A 20,791-nucleotide genomic window follows, 5' to 3' on the forward strand; every position below is an offset into this window, starting at 1 on the left:
GTAGGCCCAAATTTGACTGACTCCCCCCCCACACCCCATTTTCTTTTTGCATGTCTGTTTGTAAAGTCTGTAACACTACAAGCTTGTCTACACATACATCATTGCAATGGTGCAGCTGCACCAAAGCAGCTGTGCTGCTTAGTGAAGACACTACCTCTACCAACTACCTACACCAACAGGAGAAGTCCGAGAGGCGGTAGCTATGTCGATGGGAGAAGCTCTGCTGTCAACATAGCGCTGTCTACACCAGGAGTTTGGTTGGTATAACTGCATTGCTCAGGTTTAGAAAATCCACACCCCTAAGTGACATAGTTAAGTCTGTGTAGACCAAGTCTACATTTAAAAAATCAGTGGTTTAAAAAGGCTTAACAAACTGTACAATAGTTAGCAGTGTGCTCACATGATGAAGAGGACAGATAATTCAGATGGGAACGTATATTTCAGTTTTGACTAGTTTTAGGATGATCTTGCCCTTTTAAGTGGTAGTTGCAATTAATTTTAAAAAATAAACACTTTCTAACCGCTTAACATATGTACACTGAAAACTGTAGACCTGTTCCTGCTCCTTTTGTGGTCAAGGGCAAAATTCCCTCTTATTTGAATTAGTGCAGTGTCAGACTCTACATGTAGTAGATAAAATTTAGAATGACCATTGAAGGTGGCTCCTCAAACTTGGTTGGTGTTCTCTGGCAGTCAGATGCTGGTGAATAACAAGGCAGAAGAACCTAGATAGAATTTGTTTTCTGGTTACCAGGGATAGGACAGATACAGGTTAATACTAAATTCTCAGTACTCTGCTATTCTTTTTCTTATATCTAAGTTGATTACAGACATTCTTATTACTGGACCAATTCTGCTCTTACACCCTTGCAAAAGTGAATTAAAACCATTGACTTCATTTCACTTCTATATGTGTAGAATAAATCTCCTGAAGTACAGATTTTTGGATCAAAATTATTTGTGTATGTTTAAAATTGCAGAGAAAAGAAACTTAAAACAAACTTTCTGTAGAGAAAGTAGAGTTTGCACAAATCACTACTTTGGTGTGGCACAACAGAGTGAATAGGCTTCAATAGATGACATATATTTAACAACATTTTATGAAATAAGAGACTTGGATTCAAGCTATTTATCTTTAAACTCAGTGGGCGGGGGGAGGAGGCGGGTGAGGTGTCTGGGAGGATTCATTATTCCTAGACTACTTCTGCCAGTTTTGATTTAATGACTGCTGTAATGAGTTGTGGGGTTTTTTTGGTTTTGTTATCATTGCATGGCTGACTTTTGCATTCCACTTCTTCTTAGTTCTCATTTTTGGTGGCCCTAAATGTTAGGGAATGTTGCTCTTCATCTGTCAATGAAGTGCATTAATTCAGACTTATTCTGCAGGCTAGGAGAAGTATCCTTATTGCTACAAAATTAGATTACACTTTTCTCTGGAGTACAGGGCTTGAAAAAATGTGAGACTCCTACAAGCCAGGGATTGGCATAAAATGTGGAGAAATGCCCTAATGAGAGGCCTGGCCTAGTCCCCCAGTCTATCTTATTTCCTGGGTGTGGGATTTGTTTTATTTGTTCTTGAATGCGATCCCTTGAACCTCTCTGGGAGGCTTCATCTTGTTTATCACCTCTGATTAGTTGGTACCCAACTACCTTCTACCTTTGCTGCTTCAAAGGAGCCTTCTCTTGGAGTTTCTTTTGCTGCTGAACATAGTTGTCCCAAGTACTAGCTGCAGAGTCAGATTTGTGTCAGTTTCACTGTTGCCCACAGGGTCCTGAGTAGGAAGTAGTGCAATTGGTTAGTTTTGTTCATTTCACTTTGTGCCTGCAGCTTGTGGATGCTGAGCAGCAAGGGACACTGGCTGCAGGCTCATGAAGAAAACAGTACATTGGTTTGCATTTGGTAGGTTATCTTTGCAACCATGAAATACAGTAACTTTTTCAAAATAAGCTTAAATTCTTCAGAAATGGACTCTGTATAATGGTCCACTCCTGATTTCTTGGATGAGTGGGGTTTTTTAAGCTGTGACATTTTAAGCCGAGGTAGCCAGTTTTTTTTTCCAGAGGGCCAAATTTCTTGGCCAAGGTATGGTCAAGGTCCAGACTCCAGAGAAACATTTTTCACATAGCAGTGATGATGAGCTTAAAAAAAAAAAAAAAATGCGGTCTGTTCAGAAGCATCTGGTGGTCTAGATTTGGCCTGTGGTCTGCCTGTTTTTAAGCTATAAAGTTAAAATATAGGCTATGTAAGATAAATTATGTTGTGCTTCCATACCTACTAAGTCTTGTATAAGCTCCTGCTGACCAGCTGCTATTTGGTGTTTAAAGAATTTCACAGTTTCATGAGCATTTCTCTGTGGATGGTCTTGGATACCTGCTTTATTTTTTTTTAAGATTTATTAATGCTAGATGAAGAACTTCTGACAATACACATAATGAATCTGCATGATGAAACAATTTTGCGGCAAGATGTGGAATTCTGGTTCTTTTCCTTAACTAATGACAGGTTTCAGAGTAGCAGCCGTGTTAGTCTGTATTCCCAAAAAGGAAAGGAGTACTAGTGGCACCTTACAGACTAACCAATTTATTTGAGCATAAGCGTTCTTTAATCGGATGCATGTACTCCTTTTCTTTTTCCTTAACTAACTTCTATGTATATGGGGTGCGTTTCAGTTTTTAAATATCAATGATCCCTTAAAACTGAAATGTGATACCCCTTTCTGTAAAATATTAGAAATTAAAAGGGTACTGAAATTAATACATTCCTCACCATAAAATCTTTCGGACAAAAATAAAGCATTAAAGAGCTGCAGAATTAAAACACTTCAGTGAAGAAGAATTGCAAGGAGGAGGAAATCTGGTGTGATGATGTAGCTGATACCTTGGCTGACCAGAATTTCTATGTTCAAGTCACATTTTCTTTCTTTTTGAGCAAATATCCTAAGGCAAACTCTCATTGAAGACAACAGAAGTCTTGTCTACATAAGGACCTCAGTCTTCAGCCTATAGTGATGCATGCGTCTATGTGCAACACTTTCATTACTTTTTTTATTTTATTGTTAAGCCAACCAACAGATTCTGTGAAATAGTTGTTTAACGCTGGTCAGGTTGCAGCTGGTGAATGCAGTATTCTTGCTGTTAATGTATATTAGTTGGAATAGGTAGGCATTCGTTTTAGAAATATATATTGGCACCCATTACTAAAGCAGCAGGGTGCCTTACATCAACTCATGTTGATTGTTTCAATGAGTCATTTCTCTCTTTGTTTCTTCCTTTAGCATTGTTGGACAGTGCCATGAATAATAATTTAACTTGGTAAAAAGAAAAGGCGTACTTGTGGCAACTTAGAGACTAACAAATTTATTTGAGCATAAGCTTTCGCTAAATTCAGTGCCTTGCATAATGACAGGTTTCAGAGTAGCAGCCGTGTTAGTCTATCCGCAAAAAGAAAAGAAAAAAAGTACTTGTCTCTAAGGTGCCACAAGTACTCCTTTTCTTTTTGCGGATACAGACTAACACGGCTGCTACTCTGAAACTTCATTGGTGTTTCTCTGTATGCATTACAGTGTGATGTTTTGATTTTTCCTGATATCAAAAGTGTAGAAGACACAAGCTGGATGTGTGTGCTATGTTGACGCAGATTGTTAAATGAGGCCAGAATTTCACCAAAAGGTATATATCCATTTGAGAAGTCCCTGCTCATCAGTTTTATAAATGTACTACTTAGATCTTTCTTTGAAGAGCAGATTTTGTAGTGTATCTGAAAAGTCATTTATATAAAATCTCTATAGGGGGCACTGAATCTTTTGGCTGCTTTAATATTCTATCTAATGGGCTCATCAAAATATCTAGATGTCCAATTAAGATTTGCACCATTGCTATGTAACCAAGGACCATCTTATGCTATGTTGCATTTTTAATGGCTCGTTCTTGGGCTGGCTTGGGGGAGGGAATAGGGGGGTCATCTGTTTTAAAGTCTTAAACTTGATATACTTCACTACCGTACCCAAAAAGCAATGGGGAAGTGTTTGTGGTTTGGGGATGGGGGCCTAATCTTTAGAATAATGTATTGGAATATGTTCACATCTACCAAAAGTACAGTAGAAGAAGAAATAACTTCGGTTGGCATTTTGAGTTCTCATATACAGTATTCAGCCCATACAAAATGTGTCTAGTTCAAAGAAAGCAGAGCACAATTAGTGCCTGTGCTAAATTTCTTCTGTATCTAGCAATCTAGGTTGCATTTCTTCTGACCAGCAGCTGTGGCCAATTAGTGCTCTTCAGACTCTTTTTGGCATCTCACCTTCTCTAGGATCACTTCTCCATCCCCAACTTCAACAAAGTGGAGCTCAAATCAGTGAGGTGAGCTCTTCAGGCCGCCTTCTCCTCTGTTCAGTAGTTTGTGATGTAGCCTTAGCAATAGACCAGCAATGGGGGAATGAGAAGAGAATGGAACCCCATCTGGGAGGAGATATAATGAAATCTGTTGCAGAGCAACACACATTTAGAGTGTGGAGAACATGCCTAGGAAGAGTCACAGTAGTAGCAGGCGAATGGACTCCCAAGACCATTGATGTTCAACTTGAGTCACCAGATGGGGTCAGCTGAACTTGTTCCTTTTGGTCCCAAGGGAAAATACAGTATCCGTTTGTATTGCCGTCACTATCAAAGGCAAGCACTCTAAAAATAGAAACCTTATCCCCTTCACATGAAACCCCATTCTTGCCCTGTGTGGTTCTCAGACTTCATGCTTCCCTTAAATTCTGGACTTGTTCACTCAGGGCTAGCTTTTCATCTTGATCTAAACAGACTAGTATCAGAAGTTTTGGATAGTGTTAAAGTGTCTCTTGATCTGTATTTTATTCTATGTAAATTCAGAAGATACCAAGAGCATTTACTGCATTTGAGGGATATTTAGCTAATGGTATGAAAATAGGGTTGTTTGACTGTCTAATGGCAGATTGAAAAGCCTCTATTTCTTGCAGAAAAGTTGCAAAAAGCTTTGCTTCAGATTCCCTCCAGATTTCAAGAGGTGGGATTCGAAGTCAACCAGTCAGTTCTCACCTGTGACTATGTTCCTGTGGGTGACTTCCAGGGTCAGTAGTCCCTCCTTGGAGTTCATGCCTGGCATGTGCAGTTGCTACACTTTTTGAACCTCTAGGGAAAGTAGTCTTCTTTCCCCACCATCCTCCTTGTCCATTGAAAGTGACTTTCTTGGTGGCTGTCTACAGCTAGGAGAATAAAGAAAATAGTTACCTTGACCTACAGACTCACATCTTTCCTTCTCACAGGGAAATTTTAATTCCTAAAATTGCACTTAATACACACACACACCAGAAATCGATACTCGCTAGCTGTGATCCAAATATGTCAGTTGGGTCAAGAAAACCATGATGGGACCCAAGGACTTGCAGTCATCTGAGGTTTTGTGATTTAAGAGGGTTGTAAGAAGTGCTGTGGCATCTGCCTGTTTCTCAAGGTAGATCAGGAGTTGTACTTTTGGAATACTTATCCTTTTTGGTGATTAACGTGTAAACTTTTCTGCATTGTGTGTCTGCCATCCTGGAACAATCCTCTTGATCTGAAGTTGATTAGTGCAGAGTAAGTTAATAATTGCTGCACTAACAGTTCCAGCTAATTAAGTGTACCTTGTAGAAAATTAACTTTCCTTGGATGTTCTGCAAATCTATAGAAGAATACATTGTCATAAATTGGCTTGGCAGAATTAGATTTTTTTTAAAATGTATTGCATCTGTATAAATCCATGGTATGCTCACATCTTGAATATTGCATGCAGATGTGGTCGCCCCATCTCAAAATAATATTGGAATTGGAAAAGGTACAGAAAAGGGCAACAAATAGGAGTAGGGGTATGGAACAGCTTCCATATGCGGAGAGATTAATAAGACTAGGACTTTTCATCTTGGAAAAGAGACAAGTAAGGTGAGATATGATACAGGCCTATAAAATCCTGACTGGTGTGGAGAAAGTAAATAAGGAAGTGTTATTTACTCCTTCTCATAACACAAGAACTAGGGGTTAGCAAATGAAATTAATAGGCAGCAGTTTTAAAACAAACAAAAGTATTTCTTCACACAATGCAGACAGCCTGGGAACTCTTTGTCAGCAGATGTTGTGAAGGCTTTAACAGGGTTTTTAAAAAAGAAAGGTCCATCAATGGCTATTAGCCAAGATAGGCAGGGATGCGAAACCATGTTCTGAAATGTCCCTACCCTCCATTTGCCAGAAGCTAGGGAATAGATGACCGGCTGGATCACTTGATTACCTACCTGTTCTATTAATTTCCTCTGAAGCACCTGGCATTGGCCACTGTTGAAAGACAGGATACTGGGCTAGATGAACCATTGGTCTGACCCAGTATGGCCGTTCTTGTATTCTTAACTTTGATAGATTTTTATTTTAGAACATTTTTGTGTTTTATCAATTTAAGTGTTCACAGTTGTGGGAAATTAGAGTGCGGGGGGGAGTCAGACAATAATTACTGAATGGCAGTTGATGTTGAGTTTCAAAAAGTTAAAGCCTTGCAATCGTTAAAACACAAATTGTAAACATATACAAAGTAAATATCCTTAAATTAAGCTCTAAGTTTTCAAACCGCATTTTTCTTTCTTTGCTTATCTGTAAATTTTGATTATCGATGAAAATATTTTTTGTCAATTTGTGTATGTGCAATGCAATCGACATTTACGAATAATCTAATCCTTCCAAGTCTGGTAATAAAGTAATGTAGTTTATATCTGCTGTTTTACTTAGTTTCAGTAGCAGATACGAAACAGATCGTTAAAGTGCTAATAAGAATGCTTGCTATTTGAATTGTGCAACTTTTTTCCATCTAGTTATTTTAGCTTTATAACCTTCTAGATGCAAGCAATTATGAAATAGCCAAGGAAAGTAATATGTTAAATAAACATGTTCATTCTTGGTGTAGCTTTGCTAGAGTTAGTGGAATTACTGCAACAGTAAATTTGGTCTGTTATACTGTATACAATAGTCAGTTCATTACGTGTATCCCTGATCTCTACAGGATGGAATCTGAATAGTTTGTGTACATTGGCACTACATTGCGGATGAAGATTGTTAGTAAAATGGTATGCTACAGGCCTATACTTCGGAAATATTTAAATCTTCGTGCTTCAAATGTGAAGTTTGAAGTGGCTGTGATGTTCTATAGGAAGACCATCATGATGCCTTTGTGCAACCCAGGACAGCTTTGCTCTGCACTACCTTCCCACCTGGCCTTCAATGGAGGTAGAAAGGGGCATGGCTGCAGCATTCCAGCCATATCGTCATCTGATATCCCTGAGACTGCTTGAAACTCCTGCAGGGATTAGCTGAAGATCAAGGAGCTGACATGAGTGAATTGGGGGGTAACTGAAAATCTGGCCCTCCAACTTCAGTTGGATTTATACCAGTGTAAATGAAAAAAGAATGAGGACTGTTTCTTTTGCATAGTAAACACCTTTAGCACTTTGCCAATGAACATATGAAAACAATTTTCACGATTTGCTCACCCAAGGGGTTGCAGTGGGGTGGGGGAAACTTTGCCCTGGTTTAATGATGACAATCATATTACAGTTAAGTTTGAAAATTGAATGCTGTGGTGATGGACATAGCATAAGAATCTGAACATATCCAACACAAAACTTTGTTGTGAAGCAGTTTGACTTGTTACACACGCCATACCTGACAAACCCACAAAAGCAAGAAAACAAAATTGAGCCATCTTCCATACTTTCTGTTCCTCTGCCCACCATCCATACATCTTAACTCTTGTCTGCCTTTCACCATTCTGCATGCACACCTTTACCATGTTTTTTTCTCCCAATAGTAGTAGTTGTGAATTCTTGGCCTAGTAGTTGGCTGTGTTGGACGAGAATAATTTGGTAAAAGGTTTCATGGAAGACTGGCATCTCTAGATGGGCAGAGTTAAGGTTGTGGTGCATGGTCCATGGTATCTATGGTAAGGTGATGGAGAAGTAGAGGGTATCTACTCTTGAATGGTTTACCTACTCGTTACCTTGCTTTTGTGGAGCTGTATTTTGGGGTGGGAGGTTAACATCCCTGCTTCACAATGAAGTCTTGTGTATACACTTCCTAATACTGAATTGGGGATGGGGACTTGGCAAGGGGTTGGATAGAATCACAGTGGCTGACAGAATATTTTCTGTCAGTAGCTGTGCATGAACCTTTTATGTCAGCAGGTGCACATGAGCCCTTCTGTTGCAGGTTACAAATTTCTAACAAAAGTTCCTGATGAACGAGGTTTCCTCCTTCAGGGGGTTTCTCTGTTGCATACACTGCACATAAGCTTTCAATTATGCCATGAATAACAGCTAAAAAGTACCCTAAACACAACTTTGAATAAAGAAACAACTTTTTGCAGCAGACCTACTCAAGATACACTTCTCTATCAAGTTTTGTGATTGGTCAACAATGAAAAATGTAGGACTCCCAAAGAAAAATTGCACTGAGACGTATTAAAAGTAATGGGGGGGAGGAAGAAAGCAAAAACTATATAGAATATTCAGAGGGCATAAAATGAATCTGGTGTGGAATTTCACACCACCCTCACCTACTTTTAGAGAGGAATTTGTCCTGTTCTGAGCCCACTTGAAAATATAGTCCTAACTATAGAGTAGCTAGATGCTTCCACAATAATGGCACTACCTTATACAACATTGCATTATGACCCCCCAGAATATTAATCGGTTGTCTCAAACCTAGAACTCAGCTTGGAATCCCACTGATCTGTTGTGATCCACTTGTCCTAAAGTGTGTGTGGAGGGTGGGAGGGAGGGAGCAGCATTTGTATTAGAGGGTTACCAAAAAAAGAAAAAGAGGGATAGTTAAACAAAAATCCTCAAGTGACTTTACAAAATTGCTGTGACCCACAATTGACTCCAGCCTACTGATTGGGAGCCATGGTTCTGCAAATTAGTCTTGCAGTTCAGCACTTTTCTGCACTTCCCATTGTAAATCCTATGTCCCTAGGAAAATACTAGAAGAAAGGTTCAGTAATGCAGACATTTTTAGTCTCATTGGCATCTGTCTCAAAAGCTTAAATTAAAGTTTAATTAACTGCAGACTTTTATCTATCATGCAAATACTGCAGCCAGGGAATAAATTGAGTATGTGATGGAACTAGATGCCACTTGGTGATCTAGCATTACTAAAATCAACGCAATTGCTTTTTCTTGGGGGAAGCGGCCTTTATCACAGACCATAACTCCTGAATTAGTCCTGGCTAAAAAAATCCACATTTTGGTTCTTTAGATTTATAATTGCTTGTTTTGGTTTTAAGAAAACGATCCTTTTAACATTTTTGCAGGAAAAGGGCAATTGGACTAAATTGATATTGGCTGTAACTTAAGTGAAGTATGTATATCACTAGTTACTTCGGGGGTGAGTATGGCCCATTGACTTGAAAGATTTAAATTCCCTTGTAAAGAGGGGGGAGAATTAGGAAATGTTTAAAACTCAGTAATATATCGCCAGCATGCTTAGTTCTTTAGACTGGCTGTGGACAAGATTTGACTTAGAGGTTTCTATTTGTATTGCGTTTTGAGTAGCATCTAAACACATCCCTATGCATTCAAGAAAAAGCATCAGAACTATAACTTTGCTGACGTCTAATCTCTGTGCCTGCATCTCGGGGGGGGGGGGGGGGGGAATTGTATTTCACTTCTGTAGAACAGCTCTGCCAAAACTACCTGCTGGAAATTGCACAGCTACATTCTGTGTGCTGATGTCATGCAACATACGATCCCAGTACTTTGCTGCCATTGGCTGAAGTGCTGTCTCCATTCAGAAATCAGTTTTTCCAACAGACTCTGTTTTAGACTAGAGTTGATCTTAGAGAGCAGGTTCTGGAGGAGGTTAGGGTTGTTAACGAGCAAGCTTTAGCAAAACTATGCTAGTATTAAAAAATGGCTCTTGCCCATGCATAAGTAAAAGCCTGAAGAAAAGCTTTGTGTGGCTCGAAAGCTTGTATCTCTCACCAACAGAAGCTGGTCCAATAAAAGATCTTGGTTCTTGAGACACGGTGGGAGGGGCAATCTGTAATTCAGTGATCCATACCAGGCAGTCACAGAAGTCTGGATCTAATCTCAGTAACTCACTGATGCAGGTGAAGAAATGTCTTGTTCAGTTGCAGCCTTGGATTTTGGAATTGAGGTGTGTGTTAAAGCTGTTCTGAAGAATTTGTGGTTTTGTTTCCCTGGTGCTAAACGTTTTCATGCTTTAATAAGAGAGAGAGAAACAATGCACTCTGTCATTTGAGACATGGCTGCTTTCATGTCTCAGAAAAAAAAAGTTTGTGGCCCTGATTCTGATCTTACTGCAGCATAACTCAATTGACCTAGTGGATTTACTCCTCTCTCACCAATGTAAGATCAGATTTGTGCCTCAGGAATAGACTGTGGAAAGACACAGCTCCATTTTCAAGGAAGTTTTGTATTCTGCACACCCTACACTCCAATTTTCATTTCCTTTTTATCCTCACTTTATTGTAGGCTTTTAACTCAATATTTTGTTTGTCAGGTATAGTTTTATGAAATAGACTTTGTTAAAGTCCTTCACAAATTGGGATTGACGTCTAATGCCTTATTTTTTTTTATTTACTTTTCACACACAGAGATGTACCACAGAACTTCCTCTAGTTCTACTGCTGTTAGTTTTTACCAGTATCCACACACCACTGTCTTAAGATCATTTATGTAATTCTCTAATTTATCACTGTACAAATTCTGTAAAAGCATCAGTGTGGTTGGTAGCTGCTTCACTGCTGCAATACGTTTGGAGTAAAAGGCACTTGCTAAACCCATAAATGAAAAGCCTCTGTCCCATTGTTCATAGTTCTGTGTTGCAGAGCCTAAAATATTTTCACATCCAGCACTTCGTTCAAGTAGCTTCCAGTAGATTACAGTACAACCAGGCTGGAAAAAAAAAAGTCAAGCAAGAAATATCAAAAGTATTTGGGCCTTTAACCTTATTACACATTCTGGGTAAACTGATAGTTGGAGCCTGGTCCTGCAACCCCTACTCATGTGAATAGTCCCACTAACTTCAGTCCAATCCTTTGGGTGACTGAGTTACAAGGTTTGGTCCCAGGTTCTCTTGAAACAAAATGCCCTGTCCAGCAAACACTTTTATACAATAGAACTACCTGCTTCACTTCAATGAGATGACTCTCCTGAAAAAAGGCTACTCACATGAGTAAGGGTTTACAGGGTTATGCCCAAAATCTGTTGCCTGTCCCTTTTCCTATGTTACGTATTTCACTCAAATATTTCTGACTGTAGAATAACATCACCAAGCAGGCAAGCTTGTGAGACTAAGAACTGATGTTTATCTGGCATAGGGAAGGGAAGAAGGGGAAGCCCAAATCATAGCGGGGAGACTAATGCAACACCTGTGCAGTCATACAGAGCTCTTGGTTCCCTGAAGTGCAGGGCTCATGTCAGCTCTTTGTTAAAGCTCCCAGTGCTCTGAAGCAGGGGTACGGTAGTCTGGAAAGGTTAAGAACCGCAAGTTTCATCTCACTTAAACTACTTGCTTATAAAATCAGACATAAAAATACAAAAGTGTCACAGCACACTATTACTGAAAAATTGCTGACTCATTTTTATCATCTAATTATAAAATAAACCAATTGGAATATAAATATTGTACTTGTATTTCAGTGTGATACTTGAGCCTGTTTTTTTTACTTGGTGGGCCTTGTCTAAAGCCTGAGCCTCAGGTGGTGGGGCTGAAGCATGTAACTTAACTTTATGGAGCCCCGGGCAGTTGCTGTGCTTGCCACTCCCTAACGCTGGCCCTGTATTTGCAATCCCCTTAAACCTGTCTCCTACCCCCCACCTGGGAGCTAGAGCCTTCAGATTGAGGAAACGCTGATCTAGATGGGTACTCAACTTCCTGGAAGACCCTTGTGTACCCCCGGGGTACTCGTACCCCTCGTTGAGAACCATTGCTCTGAACAGAAGAAGATCTGCGAAATAGCTCCATAGTGCGCAAACAAGCAACATATACCTAGCAGCCTGCAAAGATTAGGACCTTATCCATGTGCAGAGGATCACATTCTAAAGGGCTTGTCTAAATGAAGATTTAGTTTGTGGCAAGCTGGGGGGTGAATCTACTCCACACTTGCCTGCCCCACACTAAGTATCTATCCTGCTTTGAAACAGGACTAGATTAAAGCATACTTGCAAACTGTTAGTGCGTGTCAGCAGGGTTGTTTATGGGCAAGTAGTGCATGGCAAGCTAGTGCGAGGTAAATTCGCACCCCGGCTTGCCACAAACTAAATGCTCTTTTAGAGGAGCCCAAAGAAGAAGCCCTTTGTCATTCATAAACTTCCTTCCATGGCAGTTTTTTGCCTTTTGGTGTAGCAGTACAGTATCAGTAATATCTGAATTAATAAAGGCTATGGAGAAAAACCAACACGCTTTCATGGACTTTTAACTGAGACAGAAATGATCGTGTTAATTGTATTTATTTCTGTTTATATAACTTCCCAACTTAAGCCTACTGATGTGTGGAATCCGTAGATGTGAAGAAACAAATTTGGGGCAAATTCTGTCCCATTCCTGGAGAGTAGGAAGGACTCCTGCTCTGTCTGGACAGGTCTGGTTCGTTCCCACTGGAAGTTCAGTTAACAGTGACTTAAAAACAAAAAACACCCACCTGCATTGGTTTGTCTACACTACAGCTTCCTACAATGGAGCTGCACGAATGCAGTGGTGGAGAATATTAAGCCAAAGCTGAGAATGGACATGATCTTCATGTGTAAAGATCAGCTCTGCCAGAATGGTAACCCCCCAACATCGTATTTTGTCTGTGGTATAAGACTGACTGAGGAAAAATTACCACCAGCATCACAATATTCTTGCTAGGCCCCCCATTTGACTTGTGAGATCCCATGAAATCATCACGTACCTGGCATGGTTACAAGGTGGTGGTTCGTGGTTTTTTTTTTGTTTTTTTTTTTTAAAACACTGCAGTGCAAAGAGCTAGAGCCTCCTGTGCTTGCTTAGTTGGTATTGGTTTGTTAAAACTATGGAAGGTTCTGGAACAGATCTAGAGTAGCAGGTTTTTGAATCTTTTATTCTGACCTAGTATTGAAGGCAGCTGTTAGCTACTGAATTCTAAACATTGTCTACACTTTGTGTGTGTGTGTTTGTTTGTTGTTTTTCCCCTAGTAGTAGTTCCTTTAAAGTATGCGTGGCAGAAATGTCCAAACGTGAGTTTAAAAAGAAATTGTCACTGTACTTTTTTGGGGGGGTAATCCAAAAATATGACTGAACAGAGACTTTGTGGATAAAATGACAGCCAGTTAAACTTTTTAGTAGTCAGAAAACAAAGTAGAATCATAGGGCCATAGGGTTTCAGATATACTACTGACTTCAGTGATACTCTGGATTTACATTGCTGTAACGGAAATCAGAATTTAGCTCCTAGAGCAGTGGTCCCAAAACTTTTTATCTCACCCCCCTCCCTTGCCCCGGAGCAGGGCTGTGGCTCCTGGGGGGGAGGGGGTGCAGACAGGGGTAAGGGGGCCAAGCCTGGGGCCACAGCTGGGACAGAGCCAGCAGCGGAGTTGGAGGCCTGGGCATGGGGCTGGTAGCCAGAAGCAGAGCTGGGTGGCTCTACCTCCCCGCCTTCCCCAGTGGGTGCTGGCCTGGGCCCCAGCCACGCTCCCCCAAATATTCCTCAGCATCCCCCAAGGGGGCATGTCCCACAGTTTGGGGACTTCTGTCCAAGAGGCTGCTTCAAGCAAGGAGGTAGACTAAGGCATGAACTTAATTCATTCTGAGTAGTACCTGTATACCATCTGAAAGGGCCGCACAACCATAACGACCATGGTTATAAATCAGGGGGCCACATTAAATCTAGTAGAAGCAAGTAACTTCAGTGAGGCCAATGGAATTGCACCCTCCTGATACAAGATCTTATTGGTCCTCTAGACTCATGCACATCTGGACATTCCCAGCTGAACCACAAAACGAACCTGTATGTTGCAGCTTTAACATTCAGTACCACAGAATGAATGCTACTATCTGAATCAGGTGCTTGGTCAGTAACTCCAGAGTGTGAATGTCTGGGTCAAGGTTCAGGTTAGTTTAGATTGGCTTGGTTGAGTACTTGCTGGTTTGTCCAAGAACAGTGAAGCTACTGTGCGTTGGATCCTCAACATGAAATAGCATTTGAAACTGCAGTTAGAGTACAGGGTTTGTTGTTGTTTTTTCAATGTGGGAGGTGTGGTTCAGAGGTGAACAGATGAATGGCTCTAAGCAATGCAACTCTCAATGTCCAGTCACTCTGCACTTGAACTAGAGATCAAAAAAATTTGTTTCAAGTGATCATAATTGCATTCCTGACTGTGCACCAGATTGCATGCACTTGCATTAAGAATTGCAGTCTTGCATTGCTATATTCAGTATTTTGAGACACACACCTTCTGGAGGCTGAGTAATCTGGGCCTGGGAGCATGTGGTGTGTCTACACTGCAAAAATAAACCCGGGTCTACTGACCTGGGCTTGCGCTAAGGGGCTAAAAATAGTAGTGTAGATGTTCCTGCTCAGGCTCTGAGATCCTACCCCCTCTCCAGGTTTCAGAGTTCAAGCAGGAATGTCTGCCCTGCTGTTTTTAGCTCTGTAGCAGGAGCCTGAGTCAATTGACCAGGGTTCTGAGACTTGCTACCATGGACGTGGTGTCCCTTTTTGCTGCAATGTAAACATATCCATGGAGAGTTGTGCTCCCTTGAGACATGGCCTCTACCCCTTACAGTTCAAAGGGGAAGCTTGACAATTTAGGGCTAGATTGTGACTAGCCCAGCACCGGTTTACTCCCTTACTCCTCTCCGTGCTCCTCATTCCTTATTGTATACCTAAGCATGGGGCAATGGTTGCAGTCCTTGTGTTGCTAGTGGGGAGTGAAGTCTAGCTGAGGTCCAAACTAGTACCCTCCTCTTTTCACCAGTCAGCAAAGTTGATCTGACATAGGAGGGGGAGGGCATATTTACTCTTCAAAAGCTATGGCAAGGGCCACAGTTCCTCTGAGAACTGTAGCTGTTACAAAACTGTATGCCCCCACCCCACACACACATGCTTTCCAGGCTGTGACGGAAGCCACGGACAAGCCCTCAGTATTTTGCTTGGAGCGGTGAACAGTAAAATTATCCTAGTTATTGTGATGGTTGTCATGAATCCTCTTACCAAGAACTACCACTTCCTGTGAATTTCCCACTTGTTCAATTTAGAGACTAGATAGTTATTTTGGGGCCCAGCTCACTTCTTTTTGACATATGTTGTCCTAGTACAATGGGCTTTAATAAATTATGAATTCCATACATTTTGGAGAAAACACATCCATACTCAAGCTGCCTGTTCTCTCCCATTAGCCAGTGACTAGTTTCTGTAACATTTCCGTTGCCTCGCCTTATGTATGTTTCACTTCTGGCTTTTGTTAACTAAAATACCTTGACTGTTAACCTCTTGACGTTTTAGTGATATAAGCCAGAAAGGTAAATGGAAAAAATCTGTTTTTTGTTTTTCAGCTCTTCCTCCAAAGCCCCCAAAACCGATGACTCCGATCAACATGAATGGAATAAAGGACAATTCCAGTTTCTCGCTGCAGGATGCAGAGTGGTACTGGGGGGATATTTCAAGGTAAAAAATGTTTATTTCTGGACTAGAATGAGCCTTTTTAAGCTGTGCTCCCTTTGGGCCTGTGTATACTCAGGCAACATTTCACTTCAGGAACTGCATTCAGGCCCAGATTTTGCAGATCGCTTGAAGTGTGTGTTTAAGTACTATGCTGAATTGGGAACTGAGTGTGTTTAACGTGTTCTGTTATGGTTATTGTTCTAGAACAGTAGTTCACAATCTTGTGGCCACAATTGTTTACTTGGAATCTTTCTACAGATTCTTAAGTTTTGTTTTTTTTTCTAGCCTTTCTGGTTGTGAAACAAAGCTATTCTGAATGTACTGGCTTCAGTCAGTAGATTTATTAAACGTAGCATTGGGGAATGAGCAATTCATGAAACTTTCAGTAAGTGTGTGTCTCTTAGGTAAATAATAAAACCAGTAAATTAAATATGCTAGAGCTGAAAATAAAACAAGAATGAGATACTGTCTTGGATTGCTATTTGCTTTGTGGCTGAGTGTTGTCTAGGAAAAGAATTCATTAGCCCCACTACCTTCTTAACAGAAGAAAAAAGGACTTCAGATCCCGATTGTGCCACCTTTACATTTTAGTACCTTACTCAAGTAACCCCGTTTAGACCAGTGTGAGGGGGTAGCACAATTCAGGCCCTTATTGAACAATGGCAAAACCTGATTACAAAACCCAGTGGGCTTGATTCTGTTATCTTAAATCATTTTTACAATAGTATTATTACACTGACCTAATGGCATTGCTCCTGATTTACCAGAGTAAGTGATCTCTGAATGAGACCCAGTATATACAGTTTTGCAGGAATAGCTTTATATGTACTTTATCAGTTCATTTCATTTTCTTTTACAAAATACAACCCACAAATATATTTCATCAGTTGTCAATCCAGCTGCCTTGGGCAACAGATAAGCTTTTCACTGTGCCTGAAAAGCCAGCAGACATTTACTTTATTGGACTGAGGGCTGGAGAATAAGTTAGGGATCTTCCACAATGAACTCCATCTCCAGCCCCCTGGGCACTACTAGAGAATGAAAGCTCAAGCATCCTAGCCATTCCCAACTGTTGGAGACATGGAGAGGCCATCTCTGAGATGTCAGGTCCAAGCTATAAAGGGTTCTGTGGCAACAATTTCCCTTTTTCTCCGATACCATTCATATCTGTAATGGAAATTGCTCTTTTGAAAGAGATTCTTCATCCAGGATAGTTAAATGCCACTAAGAACACTTACAAAGAATGGGAAAAAAGCTCTTATAGCAATCTCTGAATTAAAATATCCATTATTATTCCTTTTAAAATGTAGGTGTATTGCCTGCATCTCATGGGTGGTGGTGAGGGTACATGAGAGGTGCTCTCAATCAATCAAATAGATAAAGTGTGTGGTTTGTAACTTACCTCTGAGATCCTTGTGTGAAAGATGCCATAAAGGACAAGGTATTAGTTTTGTAAGTAAAGCGTGGTATGTAATTTGGATGGAATGAGTTTCCTGAAAGTTTAACTAACTCTTAGCTCAAACACTTTGTTTGAAATGCTTATGGGTCCTACCCATTCCATAAAAGCCTCTTCCATTTAATTAAAAGAATAAACCCTAAATTTCTTCTCTCACAACAGTTGAAAATTAGGAGTAATTCCACTGGAATTAGTGGCATTACAGTAGTTTTAAAACTGGTGTAAAAGAAATATCTAAATCAAACCACTGATGGACCTTGAGACTAGAACTATGCTAAAGTGTGGATACTTTTCTGACACCATTCTGTGAATGACCATATTCGTGCCAGTTTCTTAAAGGGCCAGAAGTGCCTTCACAAAAGTCACCTGTTTCCAGTTTGGATTTAAATGTGAGCAGATCCCAATGAAAGATTTTGAACTTGGTGATTTCTCTGAAACACAGCTGCTACTGTTGTTATACATAACCTTCTTCCTAAACAGCAGTTAAGTGCAGCTGCTGGTTTTTGCTAAAAGTGAACAAGTTCAAACCGGTCTAAGATAGCCTTAAAGGCTGAACAGAAATATTATCCCTATGCATATCCTAAATCTGAAATAAGAGAATTTGAAAAGCAGACATTAAATCCTCAGATTGCATAAGATTTTGAAAGCAAAACAGAAAGGAAATCTAATTCCTTACGCACCCTGACACTGATGGCCTCTCTTTGAATGTGTGTTTTAAAGCAAATTGTCTACCTAACACTTCTCGTTTATCTTTCTTGCAATCTTTCATTCCTCCAGGGAGGAGGTAAATGACAAATTACGAGACATGCCAGATGGAACATTTCTGGTGCGCGATGCATCAACCAAGATGCAGGGAGACTACACTCTGACATTGCGGTAAGTGTTGGGTATTTTCACTCTCTTGTCATACCTTGCTTTTAGTAGTGTCACCAGTGTCAGTAGATACCACATTAGTATTTAATTGAGATGCCCTCAGTGGTAGTCTCCACTGTCTGGGGAACATTTCTCCAGAGATTGCTGATGAGGAGTTTGGAATAAGGAGACAAATGACCAGCTCCTGGAAATTCCATCCCACTTCTTATGCTGAGCCCGGTGCATACTGGGACAGTATTATTTGGATGTCTCTGTGATGCAGACATAATCAGTAAAGGTCCTAGTTCTGTATCTCTCTCTGTCTCTGTACTTTGATTTAAGGAGGTTCCGTTAAGCTGGGACACTGCATTTAATGACACTGATTCTGATTGCACAGCAGAATGTAACTCAGTGCAGAATCTGGTCCGGTATGTTCACCAAATAGTAGGATCAGCTTTCATCTGAGTTGCCATGTGATAGATGGTTATGTTGTCTTGGAGTTCAAAATCTGCTTCCTTCGTGAGTTTAAAAATGTACTCTTGTGGCCAAATTCTGCTCTGACTTGCATATTGCACAACCACACTGAAGTTAGTGAGGATAATATTTCTATCCAGTCAGGATTTTGCGTTAAGTCTGATTAGGGGTGGTCTGAATATTTAACCATATAAGCATGTATCTGCAGGAGCCATAAGTTAAGAAAGCCGATAAAGGACAGAGCACTGTTAAATTTTTTTGCTAGTAGGGGGAAAAATAAGCAAGCACTTCTAGAAGTTGCCAGCAAATACAAACCTGGATAATGTAAAGTCCTGGATTAATTACCCTGTTATAAATCTTTCCAAGGATTTATTTAAGTTTGAGTATCCAGTGTTAGCATCCAACACTTGAGATTGTTTGTTTGATAATTGGTTTGCAGGTGCATTTTCATTTATATAATACTTTGATCTTTCCTGCCTGTATGTCCCTTGTTGTTCACCCTTTCTCTAAGCGGGATCTAGGCATCTCCTGACCTTGTGTTCTTTGGGGTTTTTTAATTATAATTTTTTTGGTTTAGTTCTGAGTTTCATATTCCTAGTTGCTCACCTTGGGGCTTTTGCGTGGCTGCCTTAAGGAATTCTGAGCATCCCCTTGGAGAATTTCTAGTTAAACTAGATCTTAAATACAATAAAGTAGTCCCCGAGTGAACACTGGAAGAGATTTACTTTGGGCTTTTCTGCTGCTCAGATAAAACTTGAGGAGACCTTTGTATGTATTTACTTTTATCCTTTTACATATTAATATATTAGATAATTTAGTTACAAAGGTACATATTAGATTGTCTGACTAGCTACAATGATTCTTGTGTGTTGCCTTTATGAAAAACTTAGCATGGCTACTCATACCATATATGTGGCCGCTTGTGTGTATGTCTGTGCACGCATGCTACCCATGCACACAACAAAACCTCTAAGCTAGTGTATTGCCTTACAGGAAGGGTGGCAACAACAAACTGATAAAGATTTATCATCGGGATGGAAAATATGGTTTTTCTGATCCATTGACATTTAACTCTGTTGTGGAGCTGATTAACCACTACCGCCATGAATCTCTTGCCCAGTACAATCCTAAGCTTGACGTGAAGCTGATGTATCCAGTATCCAGGTATCAACAGGTGAGGTTTCCAGAGAACCAATAACTGTTAGCAGATGTGTTTTTTTTGTAGTTTTTTCTTGTCATAAAACTTAGGCTTTCTATCCAGAGCCTGGATTTTTCACATGAATCATGTGAAAACTCAAAGCCCTTTTATGCTTGAAAACTCAACTTCACATTTTCAAGGACGAAGTAGTGGTTCCAAGAGTCCATGTGGTCTAAAACAATAACCACAAAGTTAGGAGAAGGAGGTCCTGACCTCTACTTTGAGCACTCACACTGACAGACTTTATAATTTTTCCAGCTACGTAAACATCTGCTTCACTGCATCCTTATGGTGTAGGTAATTGTCATCGCCTATATTTTAAAAGTGGAGAAGCTGAGGCTGAGAGATTTAGTGAATTACATGCAGGGCTCTGTGGGCTAGGATGCAAAGCAACTGTTTATGTACAAAATATGTTAAAATCAGTCACTGGCAGAAGTGAGAAGGCCACCTGGCTCCATGCCCTGTGCTTAGTTCTCTAGATTCTGGGGCTTTGGGCTGACCCCGCTTCCTCCATGCTATACAACAGTCTTTAACACTGAGCAAAATGTCTCCCAGAGTTGTAGCAGTTTTCCACAAGTTCTGTGAACTCTTGTTTTAAAAACAGACAAAAAAAACTTTGATCTTTCCTGCCTGCATTATTCCCCCCTTCTCTAAGGGGGATCTAGGCATCTCCTGATTTTACGTTGCCTTTGTTGGGTATCTCTTTTTTATTATAATTTTTGGTTTAGTTCTAAGTTACATATTTCTAGTCGCTCACTTTATAGACTGTGAAACTTATTTTTTGCTTTGCCAGACTAGATCTCTCTTCTATACTTCTAGAAGCCTGATGTAAAAAATGCTGCATAATTGATCACAGAAATATGCACATTTACTAGGTTGACAAGGAACAGTGCTTAGAGAAACTACTTTGCCTAAAGAATTACCTTCTTTCTTTCCTGATATACACAGGATCAGTTGGTAAAAGAAGATAACATAGATGCAGTAGGTAAAAAGCTTCAGGAATACCACTCTCAGTATCAGGACAAGAGTAAAGAGTATGACAGACTATATGAAGAATACACCAGAACATCACAGGTCAGTTTTCAAAATAACCTTTTGTTGATCATTACAGCAGCTGTCTGAAAAGCTG

The 20,791-nt window shown here is 40.2% G+C and overlaps 1 protein-coding gene across 2 annotated transcripts in view; it reads left to right on the top strand.

Annotated features, from left to right (window-relative positions):
* The window catches only part of PIK3R3 (phosphoinositide-3-kinase regulatory subunit 3), a 356,230-nt gene that overhangs the window by 317,309 nt on the left and 18,130 nt on the right, over window positions 1-20,791 (top strand). For both annotated transcript variants that reach the window (XM_048859835.2, XM_048859836.2), the window contains 4 exons: window positions 15,574-15,685; window positions 17,916-18,014; window positions 19,458-19,638; window positions 20,611-20,736. In XM_048859835.2, the coding sequence (XP_048715792.2) occupies window positions 15,574-15,685; window positions 17,916-18,014; window positions 19,458-19,638; window positions 20,611-20,736 (518 nt within the window). The remainder of the gene's footprint in view (window positions 1-15,573; window positions 15,686-17,915; window positions 18,015-19,457; window positions 19,639-20,610; window positions 20,737-20,791) is intronic.

The sequence above is a fragment of the Caretta caretta genome, chromosome 8 (assembly GCF_965140235.1).
Source record: "Caretta caretta isolate rCarCar2 chromosome 8, rCarCar1.hap1, whole genome shotgun sequence".
NCBI classification, from domain to species: domain Eukaryota; kingdom Metazoa; phylum Chordata; order Testudines; family Cheloniidae; genus Caretta; species Caretta caretta.